The sequence below is a fragment of the Chiloscyllium punctatum genome, chromosome X (genome assembly GCF_047496795.1).
Source record: "Chiloscyllium punctatum isolate Juve2018m chromosome X, sChiPun1.3, whole genome shotgun sequence".
In the NCBI taxonomy this organism is placed as follows: domain Eukaryota; kingdom Metazoa; phylum Chordata; class Chondrichthyes; order Orectolobiformes; family Hemiscylliidae; genus Chiloscyllium; species Chiloscyllium punctatum.
Window position 1 is genome coordinate 17,760,838 of NC_092791.1, and position 21,197 is coordinate 17,782,034.

The following is a 21,197-nucleotide window of genomic DNA, read 5'->3' on the forward strand; positions in this document are numbered from 1 at the left end:
GGCCTCACCTGATGCCTGTGACAGATAAGTGGCCATACGACCCACTGGTTGTTGAGCCACAGTGAGAGTTATTGATAAAGGCCACGAGAGAATTAGGTGATGTCCTGATCATGGTGTGAAGATCAATGCTGTTGTCAGAGAGGGGCGAGATGGAAGAGGTCCACTTTCTGTTCACCTTCAGCATGTTCCGGGGGCTTGAGAATCGGGAACCGAACCCTGAGGCACAAATAAAAATCAAACTGAGGTATTTGGAGACTGCCCACCCTGTCCACGTTCTCCTTCCACACTGCCCCTCAATGAAAGAAAAGCGCAGTACTCTGAGAAACTGGTCATATCTTGACAAATTTAGAGAGAGTGAAGATCGTTTCATCAAAGAATGCAGAACGGAATTCAGTAGATTGTAAAGAAGATGCGGGTGGGAATTTCTTAATCAGTACGCCTCTTTAAGTTATTAAACTGCACTAAACTGCCAAATATAGACAGAGAGACAGGAAGGGACTTCAGGTGCTGGAAGTCAGAGTCAATAGATGTGAAGCTGGAAGAGCACAGCAGGTCAGACAGCATCCGAGGAGCAGGAAAGTCAACATTTCAGGTCAGAACCTTTTGTCAGGATGAGACAGACTTTGCATTTTGACAGAGATAATTTGGTGGATAAACGCTAACTGCTTGAATCAATATCAGAAGCATGAAAACAATCCTTGGAAAGCATTCTTTTCCTGCACTCATGGCCTGAATGGGGCAAGCAGAAAAATGCAGGATACAGATCCCAGGAGACAGTACAATCGAATTTAGAATGAAGAGAAATGAAAACAGAAATGCTTTTGGCAATCTGAAGACGTGAAGAGAATTTGGGAGTTATAATAAGAGAATGAATCCTTTAAGAACCCAGAGTATGGTCAATTGATGTTTTTAAGTTTCAAAATGCATCATGCACTGTCCCAAACCATATAAGTGAAGGTTTGCTGAAGACCAGCAGAGCTGCTTTCTCACTAGAGTGGTGGTTTCACCTGAGGGTCATCACACCTCAGGTAAAGGGAGAGGTTGAGAAGGCAACTCTTTCATGGCAACACCAGCTGGTGTGGGAATTGAGCCCATGCTGTTGGCATTGCTCTGCATTTGCAAACCAGTGTTTCAGCCCTAAACAACACAGCATTCCAAACTAAACACAAAATGGAAGATTCAGAGGAAGAAGACAGAGATACGGATCAACGTATTTGGTCAGAAGAAATTTCAGTGCAGTGGCAAAGTGATGACAATAAAACTAATTCAATTCAATTCCATGAAGGTGTTGGTGCCAGTTTCTGTTAACTGGGCATTGTTAGTCAGTGGATGCACATTGACAGTGTGCAGAATAGACAGGCCAAAACGCTACCTAGACTCCAAGTACTAAGGGTTCGAACAAGGTGAAGGAATTTGTCAATCCCACCAGAATCAGGCTTATAGATGATAACACTCTAATATCTTTCAAAAGAGTGGGTCACTCATTGTGTAAGAGCCAGGATCAATTATTCTATGAGCATGGATGGAGGGAAATAACTTTCTCATGATGTCAGCCATCGATGGAGACAGTGAAGATATGGACATGGAAAATGATAAAGCTACAGGTAGTTCTTCGATAACACAATGGTAGTGTTCTTGTGCAACCCCTTGTTATAGAAAAATCGGGCTCGAGAAACAACGCTTGAAGTGTTGGCGATGTCATCACATTATAGCCAACACACGTTGTAAAAGTTCACGCTTTAGAAACAACGTCCCCAATTTGTCAATGGCGTTACATAGAACATAGAACATAGAACAATACAGCACAGAACAGGCCCTTCGGCCCACGATGTTGTGCCGAACTTCTATCCTAGCTTAAGCACCTATCCATGTACCTATCCAATTGCCGCTTAAAGGTCACCAATGATTCTGACTCTGCCACTCCCACAGGCAGCACATTCCATGCCCCCACCACTCTCTGGGTAAAGAACCCACCCCTGACATCTCCCCTATACCTTCCACCCTTCACCTTAAATTTATGTCCCCTTGTAACACTCTCTTGTACCCGGGCAAAAAGTCTCTGACTGTCTACTCTATCTATTCCCCTGATCATCTTATAAACCTCGATCAAGTCACCCCTCATCCTTCGCCATTCCAATGAGAAAAGGCCTAGCACTCTCAACCTATCCTCGTACGACCTATTCTCCATTCCAGGCAACATCCTGGTAAATCTTCTCTGCACCCTCTCCAAAGCTTCCACATCTTTCCTAAAGTGAGGCGACCAGAACTGCACACAGTACTCCAAATGTGGCATTGCTAAGGTCCTGTACAGCTGCAACATCACCTCACGACTCTTGAATTCAATCCCTCTGCTAATGAACGCTAATACACCATAGGCCTTCTTACAAGCTCTATCCACCTGAGTGGCAACTTTCAAAGATCTATGTACATAGACCCCAAGATCCCTCTGTTCCTCCACCTGACTAAGAACCCTACCATTAACCCTGTATTCCGCATTCTTATTTGTCCCTCCAAAATGGACACCCTCACACTTGACAGGGTTGAACTCCATCTGCCACTCCTCAGCCCAGCTCTGCATCATATCTAAGTCCCTCTGCAGCCGACAACAGCTCTCCTCATTGTCCACAACTCCACCTATCTTTGTATCATCTGCAAATTTACTGACCCACCCTTCGACTCCCTCTTCCAAGTCATTAATAAAAATTACAAACAGCAGAGGACCCAGAACTGATCCCTGCGGAACTCCACTTGTAACTGGCCTCCAGGCTGAATATTTACTATGTACCACCACTCTCTGCCTTCGACCGGTTAGCCAGTTCTCTATCCAACTGGCCAAATTTCCCTCTATCCCATGCCTCCTGACTTTCCGCATAAGCCTACCATGGGGAACCTTATCAAATGCCTTACTAAAATCCATGTACACTACATCCACTGCTCTACCCTCATCCACATGCTTGGTCACCTCCTCGAAGAATTCAATAAGACTTGTATGGCAAGACCTATCCCTCACAAATCCGTGCTGGCTGTCCCTAATCAAGCAGTGTCTTTCCAGATACTCATAAATCCTATCCCTCAGTACCCTTTCCATTACTTTGCCTACCACCGAAGTAAGACTAACTGGCCTGTAATTCCCGGGATTGTCCCTATTCCCTTTTTTGACCAGGGGCACAACATTCGCCACTCTCCAGTCCCCTGGTACCACCCCCATTGACAGTGAAGACGAAAAGATCATTGCCAATGGTTCTGCAATTTCCTCTCTTGCTTCCCACATAATCCTAGGATATATCCCGTCAGGCCCGGGGGACTTGTCTATCCTCAAGTTTTTCAAAATGCCCAACACATCTTCCTTCCTAACAAGTATCTCTTCTAGCTTACCAGTCTGTTTCATACTCTCCTCTTCAACAATACAGTCCCTCTCATTTGTAAATACTGAAGTACTCATTCAAGACCTCTCCTATCTCTTCCAACTCAACACACTGTCTCCCACTACTGTTCTTGATTGGACCTACCCTCGTTCTTGTCATTCTCATGTTTCTCACATACGCATAAAAGGCCTTGGGGTTATCCTTGATCCTACCCGCCAAAGATTTTTCATGCCCTCTCTTAGCTCTCCTAATCCCTTTCTTCAGCTCCCTCCTGGCTATCCTGTATCCCTCCAATGCTCTGTCTGAACCTTGTTTCCTCAACCTTATGTAAGCCTCCTTCTTCCTCCTTACAAGACATTCAACTTCCCACGTCAACCAAGGTTCCCTCACATGACCATCTCTTTCCTGCCTGACAAGTACATACATATCAAGGACACGTCGTATCTGTTCCTTGAAAAAGTTCCATAGTTCAACGACATCCTTCCCTGACAGCCTATGCTCCCAATTTATGCTCCTCAGATCTTGTCTTGCAGCATCGTATTTACCCTTCCCCCAATTGTAAAACCTACCCTGTTGCACGCACCTATCTCTCTCCATAACCAAGGTGAAAGTCACAGAATTGTGGTCACCATCACCAAACTGCTCACCCACTAACAAGCCCACCACTTGTCCCGGTTCATTACCGAGTACCAAATCCAATATGGCCTCCTCTCTGGTCGGACAATCTACATACTGAGTTAGAAAAGCTTCCTGGACACACTGCATTGTAGAAATGTAGAAGACAAAATGTCAATTGTGTTAGAATTACACAGGCAGTCACTCATCTGTCATCCACAAGGTTAACAGTTTGAGTAAAAAATGTAGTAATAAAGAACAAAAAATATTATAAGGGATCACATATTTTTCCTTTTGGACTATGAAACAGATAATGGAAATTGGACACTGCTAGATAGCTAACAAGGACCAGGAGATCTCTTTCCCCTTCAACCTTCAACAACCCTTTCATTACTCAGTCCTTTGAGTGTAGGAGTTGGGGACGTCATGTTGAGGTTATATAGGACGTTGGTGAGGCCTCTTCTGGAATACTGTGTCCAGTTCTGGTCACCCTGTTACAGGAAGGATATTACTAAGTTGGAGAGGGTTCAGAAGAGATTAACCAGGATGTTGCCGGGACTGGAGGGTTTGAGTTAGGAGGAGAGGCTGGAGAGGCAGGGACATTTTCATTGGAATGTAGGAGGTTGAGGGACGACTTTATAGAGGTTTATAAAATCATGAGGGGCATGGATAGAGTGAATGACAAGGCTCTTTTCCCTAGGGTGGGGGAATCCAAAAGCTAGAGGGCATATCTTTAAGGTGAGAGGAGAAGGATTTAAAAAGGACCTAAGGAGCAACCTTTTTCCACAGATTGGTTCATGTGTGGAATGAACTGCCAGGGAAGGTGGTAGAGGCAGGTACAGGTACAACATTGAAAAGACATTTGGATAAGTATATGAATAGGAAAGGTTTGGAGGGATATGGGCAAAGCGCAGGCAGGTGGGTCTAGTTTAGTTTGGAGTTATGGTCGGTGTGGACTGTTTGGACCAAAGGGTCTGTTTCCATGCTGTATGATTCTCTGACTCTATAACTTGAAGATCAAGTGGGATTGTGTGGTATGTGGTTTAGCTGTAAAAGAATATGTTACTCTTCAGCACAGTGAGATGTGTACATGATGAGACACAGTCACATCAGGAATCTCTAAGTGAAGGAACAAATGCCTCTTGATAGCCTTTGGATTGGTCTGGCTGCAGTTTGTTATAGATCTGAGTACAGAACAACTCGAGACATCCAGAAGCCAGCAAACAGGGAATGTCTGTCTGTTCTCTCTCTCCCTCTCTCTCTCTCTCTCTCTCTCTTCTCTGTGTGAGTGAAAAGACAAAGACATCCCAGAGAGTCAAAAGGCAATTATAGTACAAGAAAACTCCTAGGTCCACCCAGTCAACTACTGAATCATTGATCGGCCATCGCTCTGCAGTCAATATTGTGCTACAATGTCAAAGGAACAGTGAGAAATAACTCTTCACTTTGTTGTCTGGGCTTTTGGTCAACAGAAATTGTTCTCCCTGCCCATAATATTTGTGTCAAAGTTCAGCTTTTGTCTGTCTTATTTAAAGTGTGTTTGTTTGTCTGCTTGTCTGTCATTTTTTACAGAGTAAGCCTCTTTACTCTAAGAACTATTTTCCTGTTAATGTTGAAACCTGGTGTGAGCTAGTCTTGACTTACATATAGTCAATCAGTCAAGAGCAAGTTGTCCATCTTGGTGGTTTAATTGGGGTATTTTGTCATTTGTGGAACAGTGAGGTTTGACTATTAGTGCACTCTTGCCAATTGAGTATGATGGACTTTGCGGACAGTAAATTTGCGCTTAGCGAAGGACTTCAACCAGGTCATGGCCAGGATTTCAAGATGATGAAAAAGACACTTGCATTGTGAGCATCTTCATAACAGATCGCAACAAGTGCTTGGCAATGTCGATCAATTGATGTAAAAGCTGCATTTCTACAGGGAGATCAGCTCAAGAAGGAGGTCCTCCAGAAGAGGCACCAAACACAGTGGGATCACTCTGGAAATGAAATAACTGTGGGTCCAGCCTAAATAATGCCTCCAGAGTTTGGTACTGCTCAGTAAGGGCCTGTCTTATTAAAATTGGGTTATCTTCAGTTAAAAGCAGACCCTGCCATGTTTTACTAGCACCATAAAAAGCAGCTTTCAAAGTCTCTAGTTTCAGACAGGCTCATACAGTTGTACAGCATGGAAACAGACCCTTCGGTCCATCACATCCATGCTGACCGGGTATCCTAACCTAATCTAGTCCCCTTTGCCAACATTTGGCCCATATCCCTCCAAACCCTTCCTGTTCATGTACCTATCCAGATGCCTTTTAAATGTTCTAATTGTAGAACGTCGAACATAGAACAGTGCAGCACAGAAACGGGCCCTTCAGCCCACATTGTTGTGCTGAACATGATGTCCTTCTGCCTGCCCTTGCTCCCTCTCCCTCCATTCCTTGCATATTGGTGTGTTTAATCTAAAAGTCCCTTCAATGCCCCTATTGTATTTGCCTCCACCACCATCCCTGGCAGTGTGTTCCAGACTCCTACCACTCTCGGTGTAAAAAACTTGTCCCTCACATCTCCTTTGAACTTTCCCCCTCTCACCTTATAAAGACATTCCCCCTAGTTTTAGACATTTCAACTCTGGGAAAAAGATTCTGACCATCAACCCTATCTATCTAACTCTTAATTTTATAGACTTGGCCACTCCACAGAAAACAACCTGAGATTTTCTATGATTTGGAGATGCCGGTGTTGGACTGGGGTGTACAAAGTTAAAAATCACACAACAGGTGTGATTTGGAACAGGTTTATTTGGAAACACTAGCTTTTGGAGCGCTGCTGGTGGTTGTGCAGCAGGATCATAGGACCCAGAATTTATAGTAAAAGATCATATATTCCCACCCCATCACCGACTGGATACGAACAAGACATCGGGAAGCCTCAATGTGAAAGGCCGCTTGCTCCTCTGGACTGCCATCTTGGACACCCAGCACCAATATGTCATGGCACACGGTCCCTGGGCAGCGGCTGCACGTATGCCATGCCCACAGATGTTGACATGCAGCATGTGTCAGCCTCTTTGTGCCAACAGGGCACTGACAGCACCTCTCATTGAAATGCTACTGCGATGATACTGCGCACAGAGACAAGCACGCAGCTTGTGGATAGGACCAGGCTGCATCGCAGTGTTACTCACGTACCCTCTTAGCGCCTACTTGGATGCTCCCAGCATCTCTGCATTGTCTTGCCTTGCCCATTTGTAACAGACTCAATGCCAGCCAGTCTATCGTGGTTAGGCACCAGTCAGGGGGACGGACATGGTGCTTGACGTCACTATGCTATGCCAGTTTTACACTAACACCATGTGCCAGTGGCTGGCACAGCAGGCACAATGAGTGAGCTTCAACCAGATGGCCAGCTCTTGAAGTTGGAGGGGTGCAAATTGCTCTGTTAAATCAAGAAAGATGCCCTTCAGTCAGGAGGTCCTGGCACAGTCAGTCAGGAGGAACGTCTGATATCATATAAGACGTAAGAGCAGCAGGAGGTCATTCGGCCCATCAGCTGCTCTCATTGAATGGCTGATCGGATCATCCTCACATCCACTTTCCTGCTTTGTCCCCATGACCCTCCATTCCCCTTCCTGATTAAACATCTCTCTGTCCCAGCCTTGAATATACTCACTGACCCAGCCCCAACAGCCCTCGGTGGGAAAGAATTCCACAGACTCACTCCCCTCTGAGAGAAGGAATTCCTCCTCATCTCTGTCTTCACTGGGTGTCTCTGACCTCTCATTCCACCGTTTGGTGCTCCCTTCAGATGGCTGACACCGCATTGCCCTGTGTGGCAGGCTGCTGGAGGCTGCTGTTGTGTCTTCCCAAGGCCAGTTTAGGGGGAGTGAATGGAGCCCTCTGCAACACTCCCCCTACCAGCCTGGACCTCCAGCCCCCTGTCCACAAAGTGGACCACCTGCTCACCCTTCTCTGTCATGGCAAATGTCGCAAACAGAGCAGGGCGGCTCTGGACGGCCAGCACTTCACTGGGTACACGCCAGCGTCGGTGCCAGGAATGGTGGTACGCACCCTTGGAATCCAGGCAGTGGCGAGTGGGGGCATCACGCTAGCATCGGATGAGAGGGGCGCTATAGGCAGGCAGTTGATACAGCATGTTTGCAATGATAGCGCAAGAAAACTCAGTCATGGAGAGCAACCCTCCCTGAAACTCAACAAAACTGACACTTTCACAAAAAGGGCTGGCACGGTGGCTCAGTGGTTAGCCCTGCTGCCTCACGGGACCCGGGTTCAATTCTAGCCTCGGACGACTGTCTGTGTGGAGTTTGCACATTCTCCCCCGTGTCTGTGTCGGTTTCCTCCGGGTGCTCCGGTTTCATCCCATGGTCCAAAGGTGTGCAGGTCAGGGTGGGTTGGCCATACTAAATTACCCATAGTGTACAGGCTAGATGGGTTAGCCATAGCAAATGCAGGGATGGGGCATTGGGTGTGTATTTGATGGGCCGAGTAGCCAGAATCCACACTGTAGGGATTCTATGATAAAGATATGAGATTCAACGAAGTGTTTTTAGTGAAGATCTGAGTGATGAGTTCTCAAATGCAGGAGGGTTCATCATTTTGCTTTGTGGGAGACAGAGGTAAATGATCCGAAGAGCAGTAACAAATACCTTAGCAGCAGACATTTTGTTTTGCAAAAATATTGGGAAAATTCCTACAAAAAGGATTCAGTGGCAATAGCCATTGAGCGTCACATCAATAGTAAGGCATCATGGGAAAATCTACAGTAGACAGAACACAGAAATGAGAAAAGACTTAGCATCACTACAGATGCTGGGAGAGCAGAGAAATCTCCAAATTAAAACGGGTGGGTAAGCAGCAGTCAGCTCCCAGACTGATTTCAAAAGAAAGGAGCGCATTCAAAGAAGCTTCCAGAAATACTGGAAAAGGAAGGCTGGAACTTGAAGGTGCTTTGGAAAAGCCCAGAGGTGGCCATCAGTGCTGCCTCTCAATTGATTTCATCCACACAGGCCTCAAGGTTTTGGGGTGACAGCGACTTCGGGAAGTGGAGGTGGAATGTTGTGGTTCTACACTGGCTGGCCATTGGACAGCACAGGGGTAGATACAGAGTATAGCTCCCTCTACACTGTCCTCCATCAAACACTCCCAGGGATAGGGACAGCATGGGGTTAGATACAGAGTAAAAGTCCGTCTACACTGTCCCCCCATCAAACACTCCCAGGACAGGGACAGCACGGGGTTAGAGACAGAGTAAACCTCCCTCTACACTGTCCCCCCATCAAACACTCCCAGGACAGGGATAGCACGGGGTTAGATACAGAGTAAAGCTTCCTCTACACTGTCCCCCATCAATCACTCCCAGGACAGGGACAGCACGGGGTTAGATACAGAGTAAGGCTCTCTCAACACCATCCCCCATCAAACACTCCCAGGACAGGGACAGCGCAGGGTTAGATACAGAGTAAAGCTCCCTCTACTCTGTCCCCATCAAACTATCCCAGGGCAGGGAGAGCACAATGTTAGATACAGAGTAAAGCTCACTCTACACTGTCCCCCATCAAACACTCCCAGGGACAGGGACAGCATGGAGTTAGGTACAGAGTAAAGCTCCTTCTACACTGTCCCCCATCAAACATTCCCAGGACAGGGACAGCGTGGGGTTAGATACAGAGTAGAGCTCCCTCTACACTGTACCCCCATCAAATACTCCCAGGACAGGGACAGCATGGGGTTAGATACAGAGTAAAGCTCACTCTACACTGTCTCCCATCAAAAACTCCCAGGACAGGGACAGCACGGGGTTAGATACAGAGTAAAGCTTACTCTACACTGTCTCCAGCAAACACACCCAGGACAGGAACAGCCATGGGGTTAGATACAGAGCAAAGTTCCCTCTACACTCTCCCCCATCAAACACTCCCAGGACAGGGACAGCACAGGGTTAGATACAGAGTAAAGTTCCCTTTGACGGTACTCGTAATGAAGATACCTGCCAGACAATGGTTGTGAAAAAGTGTTATCATGACAGTCAGCCCTTTCAGTAAAGTGAGCTGATAAATGGGCATTGGGAAGGGAAGAGGTATCGGTGAATGAAATATGTACTGACCCTCTGTTGATGCCAGTCCACGGGGCAGTGTGTTGGAGTGGCACTGGCCTGGGTCTGGGACTTGGCTCTGGAGTTGCTGCACGCCACTGAACCCTGGCTGAGTGCCTCTGGCCTGGTTCGGGGGAGGAGCCATGCTGTGGAGGGAGACATCTGAGAAAACGGGACACTCGGAGCGAGCAGGTCTGAATGAGAAAGAACAGCAGTTATAACCAGCGACAAACCCATTCACAACACAAAACCAAAAAGCTACATGTCCTCGCCGTGTTGGCCATCGCTCACATGTTCTCAGCGTGTTGGCCATCGGTCGCATGTTCTCAGCGTGTTGGCCATCGCTCACATGTTATCAGCGTGTTGGCCATCACTCGCATGTTCTCAGCGTGTTGGCCATCACTCACATGTTCTCAGCGTGTTGGCCATCGCTCGCATGTTCTCAGCGTGTTGGCCAACGCTCACATGTTCTCAGCGTGTTGGCCATCGCTCGCATGTTCTCAGCGTGTTGGCCATCGCTCACATGTTATCAGCGTGTTGGCCATCACTCGCATGTTCTCAGCGTGTTGGCCATCACTCACATGTTCTCAGCGTGTTGGCCAACGCTCGCATGTTCTCAGCGTGTTGGCCATCGCTCACATGTTCTCAGCGTGTTGGCCAACGCTCACATGTTATCAGCGTGTTGGCCATCGGTCGCATGTTCTCAGCGTGTTGGCCATCGCTCACATGTTATCAGCGTGTTGGCCATCGCTCATATGTTCTCAGCGTGTTGGCCATCGCTCGTATGTTCTCAGTGTGATGGCCATCGTTCCCTCTGAGCAGACACACTTGCGCAGCCAATTTGCGCGCTTTGCATTCAAGGCCAGCTGCTCTTACGCCTGCATTTCTGTAGCACTCAAGCTTCCCCTTTTGCTTTGCGGCTGCCTGACACGCACCTTGCGCTAAGTGTCCACAGGCAGAGGAGGTGTGGGTTTGGCAGAATGCCTCTGGAGAGGGGCAGAGGGAAAGGGGGCTGAGGGAGAGGGTGGAGGGAGAGGGACTGAGGGAGAGAGATGAAGGGAGAGGGGGCTGAGGGAGAGGGGGCTGAAGGAGAGGGATGGAGGGAGAGGTGGCTGAGGGAGACGGGCGGAGGGAGAGGGACGGAGGGAGAGGGGGCTGAGGGAAAGGGTGGAGGGAGGGGTCTGAGGGAGAGGGGCGGAGGGAGAGGGTGGAGAGAGGGAGCTGAGGGAGAGGGGGCTGAGGGAGAGGGTGGAGGGAGAGGGGGCTGAGGGAGAGGGACGGAGGGAGAGGGGGCTGAGGGAGAGGGTGGAGGGAGAGGGGGCTGAGGGAGAGGGACGGAGGGAGAGGGGGCTGAGGCAGAGGGTGGAGGGAGAGGGGGCTGAGGGAGAGGGTGGAGGGAGAGGGGGCTGAGGGAGAGGGTGGAGGGAGAGGGACGGAGGGAGAGGGGGCTGAGGGAGAGAGTGGAGGGAGAGGGGGCTGAGGAAGAGGGTGGAGGGAGAGGGGGCTGAGGGAGAGGGTGGAGGGAGGGGGGCTGAGGGAGAGGGGGCTGAGGGAGAGGGTGGAGGGAGAGGGGGCTGAGGGAGAGGGACGGAGGGAGAGGGGGCTGAGGGAGAGGGTGGAGGGAGAGGGGGCTGAGGGAGAGGGACGGAGGGAGAGGGGGCTGAGGCAGAGGGTGGAGGGAGAGGGGGCTGAGGGAGAGGGTAGAGGGAGAGGGACGGAGGGAGAGGGGGCTGAGGGAGAGGGTGGAGGGAGAGCGGGTTGAGGCAGAGGGTGGAGGGAGAGGGGGCTGAGGGAGAGGGACGGAGGGAGAGGGGGCTGAGGGAGAGGGACTGAGAGAGAGGGACGGAGGGAGAGGGGGCTGAGGGAGAGGGTAGAGGGAGAGGGACGGAGGGAGAGGGGGCTGAGGGAGAGGGTGGAGGGAGAGGGGGCTGAGGGAGAGGGTAGAGGGAGAGGGGGCTGAGGGAGAGGGATGGAGGGAGAGGGGGCTGAGGGAGAGGGTAGAGGGAGAGGGGGCTGAGGGAGAGGGATGGAGGGAGAGGGGGCTGAGGGAGAGGGTGGAGGGAGAGGGGGCTGAGGGAGAGGGCGGAGGGAGAGGGGGCTGAGGGAGAGGGTGGAGGGAGAGGGGGCTGAGGGAGAGGGACGGAGGGAGAGGGGGCTGAGGGAGAGGGACGGAAGGAGAGGGGCTGAGGGAGAGGGATGGAGGGAGAGGGGGCTGAGGGAGAGGGTGGAGGGAGAGGGACGGAGGGAGAGGGGGCTGAGGGAGAGGGTGGAGGGAGGGAGCTGAGGGAGAGGGTGGAGGGAGGGTGCTGAGGGAGAGGGGGTTGGGTGAGAGGGGGCTGAGGGTGAGGGACGGAGGGAGAGGGGCTGAGTGAGAGGGTGGAGGGAGGGTGCTGAGGGAGAGGGGGTTGGGTGAGAGGGGGCTGAGGGAGAGGGACGGAGGGAGAGGGGCTGAGTGAGAGGGTGGAGGGAGAGGGATGGAGGGAGAGGGGGCTGAGGGAGAGGGTGGAGGGAGGGGGCTGAGAGAGAGGGGACTGAGGGAGAGGGACTGAGGGAGAGGGACGGAGGGAGAGGAGGCTGAGGGAGAGGGTTGGAGGGAGAGAGGCTGAGGGAGAGGGATGGAGGGAAAGGGGGCAGAGGGAGAGGGTGGAGAGAGAGGGGGCTGAGGGAGAGGGTTGGAGGGAGAGAGGCTGAGGGAGAGGGATGGAGGGAGAGGGGGCAGAGGGAGAGGGTGGAGAGAGAGGGGGCTGAGGGAGAGGGGACTGAGGGAGAGGGACCGAGAGAGAGGGGGCTGAGGGAGAGGGGGCTGAGGGAGAGGGGCTGAGGGAGAGGGTGGAGGGAGAGGGTGGAGGGAGAGGGGGTGGAGGGAGAGGGGGCTGGGGGAGAGGGGGCTGAGGGAGAGGGGGCGGAGGGTGAGGGACAGAGGGAGAGGGGGCTGAGGGAGAGGGTGCAGGGAGAGGGTGGAGGGAGAGGGGGCTGAGGGAGAGGGACGGAGGGAGAGGGGGCTGAGGGAGAGGGACGGAAGGAGAGAGGCTGAGGGAGAGGGATGGAGGGAGAGAGGCTGAGGGAGAGGGATGGAGGGAGAGGGGGCTGAGGGTGAGGGATGGAGGGAGAGGGGGCTGAGGGAGAGGGGGCTGAGGGAGAGGGGACGGTGGGTGAAGGACAGAGGGTGAAGGGGCTGAGGGAGAGGGGACTGAGGGAGAAGGGCGGAGGGAGAGGGTGGAGGGAGAGGGACAGAGGGAGAGGGGTGGAGGGAGAGGGGGCTGAGGGAGAGGGGGCTGAGGGAGAGGGGGCTGAGGGAGAGGGGACGGTGGGTGAAGGACAGAGGGTGAAGGAGCTGAGGGAGAGGGGACTGAGGGAGAAGGGCGGAGGGAGAGGGTGGAGGGAGAGGGACAGACGGAGAGGGGTGGAGGGAGAGGGGGCTGAGGGAGAGGGGGCTGAGGGAGAGGGGGCTGAGGGAGAGGGTGAAGGAAGCGGGACAGAGGGAGAGGGGACGGAGGGTGAGGGGACAGAGGGTGAGGGGGCTGAGGGAGTGGGGGCGGAGCGAGAGGGGGTGGAGGGAGAGGGTCTTGGGGAAGTGGCTGACGTGAGACTTTCCTGAACCCTGGGAGTCTGCGGCGGTGAGAGGTCGATACTGACCGGAGGGGGGGTGAGACAGGAAGGAATTGGTGGGTCGGTGGGGGGGGGGGGGGAGGAAGAGGGGAATTACTGAGACGAGCAGCAAGGTCGAGGGGGGGAGGGAGAGGGACTGAGGGAGAGGGCAGAGGACAGAGAGGGGAGGAAAGAGAAGAAAGGGGAAAGCAGGAGATGGGGGCGGTGGGTTGGGGATATTTCGTAATAACACTGAGAGAATGCACTAACATCCTGCAGACTTGGATGACAGAGATTGGGAGTTGATACAAGAGTCTGCAGGAGCTCCTGAGAGTCAGACTTGAGTTGTTCTTCATTAAGGTGGAAATACAGAGTGGGAGCAGTGTAACCGAGCAAGCAAAACATGAGCTTCAGGCACACAGCTGATGGTAGGCATGATCCCTGAGGGTAAAGCAACCTCCAGTTGTAGCCATGGTGTCAAGGAAGCAATAGGGGCACAGCTCAAACCTGAAAGCGGAGGAGGAGAGGTCACCAGAGAGAAGGTGGGGGTGAGCTGCCATCTTGAATCGCTGCAGTCCATGTGCTGTGGGTTGACCCACAATGCCCTGAGGGAGGGAATTCCAGGATTTTGACCCAGTGACACTGAAGGAACGGTGATATATTTCCAAGTCAGGATGGTGAGGGGCTTGGAGGGGAACTTGCAGGGGGTGGTGTTCCCATGTATCTGCTGCCCTTGTCCTTCTAGATGGAAGTGGCTGTGGGTTTGGAAGGTGCTGCCTGAGGATCTTTGGTGAATTTCTGCAGGGCATCTTGTAGATGGTACACATTGCTGTTACTGAGCGTCGGTGGGAGGAGGGAGTGGGTGTTTGTGGATGTGGGGCCAATCAAGCGGCTGCTTTGTCCTGGATGGTGTTGAGCTTCTTGAGTGTTGTTGGAGCTGCCCCCATCCAGGGGCAAGTGGGGAGTATTCCCTCACACTCCTGACTTGTGCCTTGCAGATGGTGGGACAGGCTTTGGGGAGTCAGGAGGGGAGTTGCTTGACACAATATTCCGAGAGTCTGACCTGTTCCTGTAGCCACTGCATTTATATGGCTCATCCAGTTGAGTTTCTAGTCAATGGTAACCCCCAGATGTTGATAGAGGGGGATTCAGTGATAGTAACACCATTGAATGTCAAGGGGTAGTGGGTAAATTGTTTTATTGAAGATGGTCATAGCCTGGCATTTCTGTGGCGTGAATGTTACTTGCCACTTGTCAAGCCTGGATATTGTTCAGGTCTTGCTGCATTTGGACATGAACTGCTTCAGTATCTGAGGAGTCACAAATGGTGCTGAACATTGTGCAATCGTTGGTGAATATCCCCATTCCTGACCTTATGTCAGAGGGAAGGTCATTGATGAAGCAGCTGAAGATGGTTGGGCCTAGGACACTACCCTGAGGAGCTCCTGCAGAGATGTCCTGGAGCTGAGATAACTGACTTCCAACAACCATGACCATCTTCCTTCGTGTCAGATATGACCCCAACCAGCAGAGAGTTTGATGCCACACTCGGTTGAATGCAGCCTTGATATCATGGGGAAAGGGTCATGGGGAGAGGGTCATGGGGAAAGGGTCATGGGGAAAGGGTCATGGGGAGAGGGTCATGGGGAAAGGGTCATGGGGAGAGGGTCATGGTGAGAGGGTCATGGTGAGAGGGTCATGGGGAAAGGGTCATGGGGAAAGGGTCATGAAGGGAGGGTTGGGGAGAGGGTCCTGGGGAAAGGGTCATGGGGAGAGGGTCATGAAGGGAGGGTTGGGGAGAGGGTCCTGGGGAAAGGGTCATGGGGAGAGAGTCATGAAGGGAGGGTTGGGGAGAGGGTCATGGTGAGAGAGTTGAGGGGAAAGGGTCATGGGGAGAGGGTCCTGGGGAAAGGGTCATGGGGAGAGGGTCAGGGGGAGAGGGTCGGGGGGAGACGGTCATAGGGAGAAGGTCATGGGGAGAGGGTCATGGGGAGAGGGTCATGGGGAGAAGGTCGGGGGGAGAGAGTCGGGGGGAGAGGGTCATGGGGAGAGGCTCATGAGGAGAGGGTCATGGGGAGAGGGTCAGGGTGGAGAGAGCCATGGGGAGAGGGTTGGGAGGAGAGGGTCATGGGAGAGGGTCATGGGGAGAGAGTCGAGGGGAAAGGGTCATGGAGAGAGGGTCAGGGGAAGAGGGTCATGGGGAGAGGGTCATGGGGAGAGGGTCGGGGGAGAGGGTCATGGGGAGAGGGTCATGGGGAGAGGGTCATAGAGAGAGGCTCGGGGGAGAGGGTCATAGGGAGAGGGTCGGGGGAGAGGATCATGGGGAGAGGGTCAGAGGGAGAGGGTCATGGGGAGAGGGTCATAGGGAGAGGGTCGGGGGAGAGGATCATAGGGAGAAGGTCATGGGGAGAGTGTCATGAGGAGAGGGTCATGGGGAGAGTGTCAGGGGGAAAGGGTCATAGAGAGAGGCTCGGGGGAGAGGGTCATGGGGAGAGGGTCGGGGGTAGAGGGTCATGGGGACAGGGTCATGGGGAGAGGGTCATGGGGAGAGGGTCGGGGGGAGAGGGTCGGGGGAGAGGGTCATGGGGAGAGGGTCAGGGGAAGAGGGTCATGGGGACAGGGTCATGGGGAGAGGGTCATGGGGAGAGGGTCGGGGGGAGAGGGTCATGGGGAGAGGGTCAGGGGAAGAGGGTCATGGGGAGAGGGTCATGGGGAGAGGGTCAGAGGGAGAGGGTCATGGGGAGACGGTCATAGAGAGAGGCTCAGGGGAGAGGGTCATAGGGAGAGGGTCGGGGGAGAGGATCATAGGGAGAAGGTCATGGGGAGAGGGTCAGGGGAAGAGGGACATGGGGAGAGGGTCATGGGGAGAGGGTTGGGGGAGAGTGTCATGGGGAGAGGGTCAGGGGGAGAGGGTCATAGGGAGAGGGTCATGGGGAGAGGGTCATGGGGAGAGGGTCATAGAGAGAGGCTCGGGGTAGAGGGTCATAGGGAGAGGGTCGGGGGAAGAGGATCATGGGGAGAGGATCATAGGGAGAGGGTCATGGGGAGAGGGTCATGGGGAGAGGGTCGGGGGGAGAGGGTCAGGGGGAGAGGGTCATGGGGCGAGGCCGGGGGGCGGGGGGAGTGGGGGGGGGGAGCGGAGAGGGTGCCGAGGTTGGATTGAGGGTGACTCTTTGAGACCAGCGAGGCCCCCAGTGGGCACCTCCAGAACTGCAGCTCCTCCAGGACACAGCTTTCAGGAGAGGAGAGTTGAGACAGGCCCTTCCACTGTGGTGAAGCCCCTCCATCTCTCCTCCATTCCAAACGGGCCAGCCTTTGCCAGCCAGTGCTCTGTGGCGACTTACCCGTGCATGGTGTGTGGGACACTGGCACTGTCGAGATGGTGGCCGCTGTGGCACAGCGAGTCCGTGGGCATTAAGGGTCGGGAAGTGGAGCCGTGCTGCTGGGAATCTGAGGAGGAGGCAGAAGAACAGAGAAGACAAGGCTGTTAGGGAGGGGCAGGATGGATGGGACGTTCCCAGACTGAGACCCCGATCCAGCACGACCTTCCTGAGCAGCAGAGCAGGGCCAAATGGCCGACTCCTGCTCAGGCGTCCTCTGTTGCTATGGAAACTGTGCAGCCCAGTGCTGCTGAAGCACAGCTTGACCAAAGGATGGCCTCATCTGCTTTATGCCCTGTCCCTCGTTCACTCCCCCACCTCCCCCCCCAACTTGAGAAGGGGTCACAGGTTGAGAAGGGACTGAGTTTGTTGAACGTGGAACAGCAGGACGCTGCGAATTGCTGCGTGACCCCCAACCCCTCCTTTCGGATACAGGAAGGGGAAAGATGAAGAGAAATACAAACTCAAGGCCCCCTCGTGAATTGGCGCTGAGTTGCAGAGACCAGGAAGCTTCAGGCTGTCCTTGCTGCTGAGCTAACGTGGCTGTGTGCCCAGTGGGGCCAACAGTTTTGTGGACTTACCCCACAACTTCAGGGGAGGAAGTGATCCAGGGGGTTACATTTGTGCTTGTGCTTTAATAAAATGCACTTAGCGCCTTTAACGGCCTCAGGATATCCCTCAGGGCTTGACAGCAAATGACTGACCCGGCACTGCAGTAATGTAGGGAACACAGGGGTCCATTTATGTGCAGTGAGCTCCCACAAACAGCAATGCCATAATGACCAGATCATGGAAGGTATGTTGTCTGTGCAGCGGACACTGGCTGCAAAGTGAAACACAACACAGTGACTTTCAATGCTCTTTGACAGCACAATGCTGTCTTCAATCATGCAGGGTGAGTTGAGCAACCACCTGACAGACTGACACTCCCTCAGTACTGACCCTCTGACAATGCGGCACTCCCTCAGTACTGACCCTCCAGCAGTGCGGCAGTCCCTCAGCACTGACCCTCCGGCAGTGCGGCACTCCCTCAGCACTGACCCTCCGACAGGTACAATGCTTGACACATTTGGTGTTTCAATCAACAATAACAACCAGTATTTATATAGCGCCTTTCATGTTCTAAGCCACCCCAAGGTGCTTCACAGGAACACTCCCAAAGAAAACAGGGCTCCAAGCCACATAGGGAGGGATGAGGTCAAGGGGAAAGTGAGGACTGCAGATGCTGGAGGTCAGAGCTGAAAATGTGTTGCTGGAAAAGCGCAGCAGGTCAAGGTGACCAAGCACTTGGTTGAAGATGTCAGTTTGAATACATGTCTTGAAAGAGGAAGGAGAGGGCAAGAGACAGGGAGATTCAGGAAGGGAATTGCAAAACCCCCTTAAAATAGGGAAGAAACAAATCTTAGACAAACGTAGAAAGAATCATGTCGAGGTTCTTAATCTGAAATATTTTGCTGCGAGAATGTGCTGTGACTGATTAACTCTGGGGAAGTGCCTGACACTGACTGGGTTTACCAGCAGGGGGAGCCTGGTGCCCACTGTTGCACAGACCAGGGCACTGTGTGTGTTCAGCTGCTGACACAGAATTCAACATGTTCTCAAATAAGGCAGGCTACAGGATCATTTCATTATGCAAAATATCAACGAGAAATAGGCTGATCAGCATGGAATGATGAACTGAATGTGATTTCATAGCAGGACACAGGAAGAGACAGTGCCATGTGTTCTGCATTTTGTGCCCACGTGAGATACTGATGCCAACCACCAAGGAAAGGCAGGCCATGTGAACTGGCACAGTCGGTCTGAACAGTACAAACTTCACAACCAAAGTGCAGGCACAGCATCACAGAGCTCTTTCATTGTATTGCCAGTGGTGTTAGCAGGCTGCTGTGGAAAGGTTTTGTAAGAGACTGGCCTTTGAGGAGCACAGCGCTCAAACCAACACAGAATACAGCGGAGCCAGAAACACTGCGAGAAACCAGGAAACTCTGGCAACATCTCTACAGACACACAGAGTTAGTGTTTCAAATCCGATATGTCTCTTCTTCAAAAGTAACCCTCTGACAGTGCGGCACTCCCTCAGTAAAGACCCTCCGACAGTGCAGCACTCCCTCAGTACTGACCCTCCAACAGTGCAGCACTCCCTCAGCACTGACCCTCCGACAATGCAGCACTCCCTCAGTACTGACCCTCCAACAGTGCAGCACTCCCTCAGCACTGACCCTCCAACAGTGCAGTGCTCCCTCAGCACTGACCCTGCGACAGTGCGGTACTCCCTCAGCACAGACCCTCTGACAATGCAGCACTCCCTCAGTACTGACCCTCCAACTGTGCAGCACTCCCTCAGCACTGACCCTCTGACAGTGCGGTACTCCCTCAGCACTAACCCTCTGACAGTGCAGCACTTCCTCAGCACTGACCCTCCGACAGTGCGGTACTCCCTCAGCACTGACCCTCCGACAGTGCGGCACTCCCACAGCACTGACCCTCTGACATTGCGGCACTCCCTCAGTACTGACCCTCCGACAGTGCGGCACTCCCTCAGCACTGACCCTCCGACAGTGCGGCACTCCCTCAGTACTGACCCTCTGACAGTGCTGACCTCCCTCAGTACTGACCCTCCAACAGCGCGGCACTCCCTCAGTCCTGACCCTCTGACAGTGCAGCACTTCCTCAGCACTGACCCTCCGACAGTGCGGTACTCCCTCAGCACTGACCCTCCGACAGTGCGGCACTCCCTCAGCACTCACCCTCCTACTGTGCAGCACTCCCTCAGCACTGACCCTCCGACAGCGCGGCACTCCCTCAGCACTGACCCTCCGACAGTGCAGCGCTCCCTCAGCACTGACACTCCGACAGTGTGGCACTCCCTCAGTACTGACCCTCCGACAGTGCGGCACTCCCACAGCACTGACCCTCTGACATTGTGGCACTCCCTCAGCACTGACCCTCCGACAGTGCGGCACTCCCTCAGTACTGACCCTCCGACAGTGCGGCACTCCCTCAGCACTGACCCTCCGACAGTGCGGCACTCCCTCAGTACTGACCCTCTGACAGTGCTGACCTCCCTCAGTACTGACCCTCCAACAGCGCGGCACTCCCTCAGTCCTGACCCTCTGACAGTGCGGCACTCCCACAGTACTGACCCTCTGACATTGCGTCACTCCCTCAGTAAAGACCCTCCGACAGTGCAGCACTCCCTCAGTACTGACCCTCCAACAGTGTGGCACTCCCTCAGTACTGACCCTCCAACAGTGTGGCACTCCCTCAGTACTGACCGTCTGACAGTGCGGCACTCCCTCAGCACTGAACCTCCGACAATGCAGCACTCCCTCAGTACTGACCCTCCAACAGTGCAGCACTCCCTCAGCACTGACCCTCCGACAGTGCGGCACTCCCTCAGTACTGACCCTCCAACAGTGCGGCACTCCCTCAGTACTGACCCTCTGACAGTGCGGAACTCCCTCAGCACTGACCCTCCGACAGTGCGGCACTGCCTCAGTACTGACCCTCTGACAGTGCTGAACTCCCTCAGTACTGACCCTCCGACAGTGCGGCACTCCCTCAGTACTGACCCTCCGACAGTGCGGCACTCCCTCAGTACTGACCCTGTGACAGTGCGGAACTCCCTCAGCACTGACCCTCCGACAGTGCGGCACTCCCTCAGTACTGACCCTCCGACAGTGCAGCACTCTCTCAGCACTGACCTACCGACAATGCAGCACTCCCTCAGCACTGACCCTCCGACAGTGCGGCACTCCCTCAGCACTGACCCTCCGACAGTGCAACACTCCCTTAGCACTGACCCTCCAACAGAGCGGCGCTCCCTCAGTACGGACCCTCCCACAGTGCAGCACTCCCTCAGCACTGACCCTCCGACAATGCAGCACTCCCTCAGTACTGACCCTCCAACAGTGTGGCACTCCCTCAGTACTAACCGTCTGACAGTGCGGCATTCCCTCAGCACTGACCCTGCGACAGTGCGGTACTCCCTCAGCACTGACCCTCCGACAGTGTGGCACTCCCTCAGCACTGACCCTCCGACAGTGCAGCACTTCCTCAGCACTGACCCTCCGACAATGCAGCACTCCCTCAGTACTGACCCTCCGACAGTGCGGCACTCCCTCAGCACTGCCCCTCCGACAATGCAG

At 53.4% G+C, this 21,197-nt stretch overlaps 1 protein-coding gene across 5 annotated transcripts in view; it reads right to left on the reverse strand.

Annotated features, from left to right (window-relative positions):
• The window catches only part of LOC140471264 (zinc finger protein GLI1-like), a 255,655-nt gene that overhangs the window by 32,324 nt on the left and 202,134 nt on the right, over nucleotides 1-21,197 (reverse strand). For 2 of the 5 annotated variants that reach the window (XM_072567226.1, XM_072567225.1), the window contains exons 3-5: nucleotides 17,011-17,116; nucleotides 10,091-10,272; nucleotides 9-216 (exon numbers count right to left, since the gene is read on the reverse strand). In XM_072567226.1, coding sequence (XP_072423327.1) covers nucleotides 9-216; nucleotides 10,091-10,272; nucleotides 17,011-17,116 — 496 coding nt within the window. The remainder of the gene's footprint in view (nucleotides 1-8; nucleotides 217-10,090; nucleotides 10,273-17,010; nucleotides 17,117-21,197) is intronic. The other 3 variants (XM_072567227.1, XM_072567228.1, XM_072567229.1) reach the window with 2 other exon arrangements.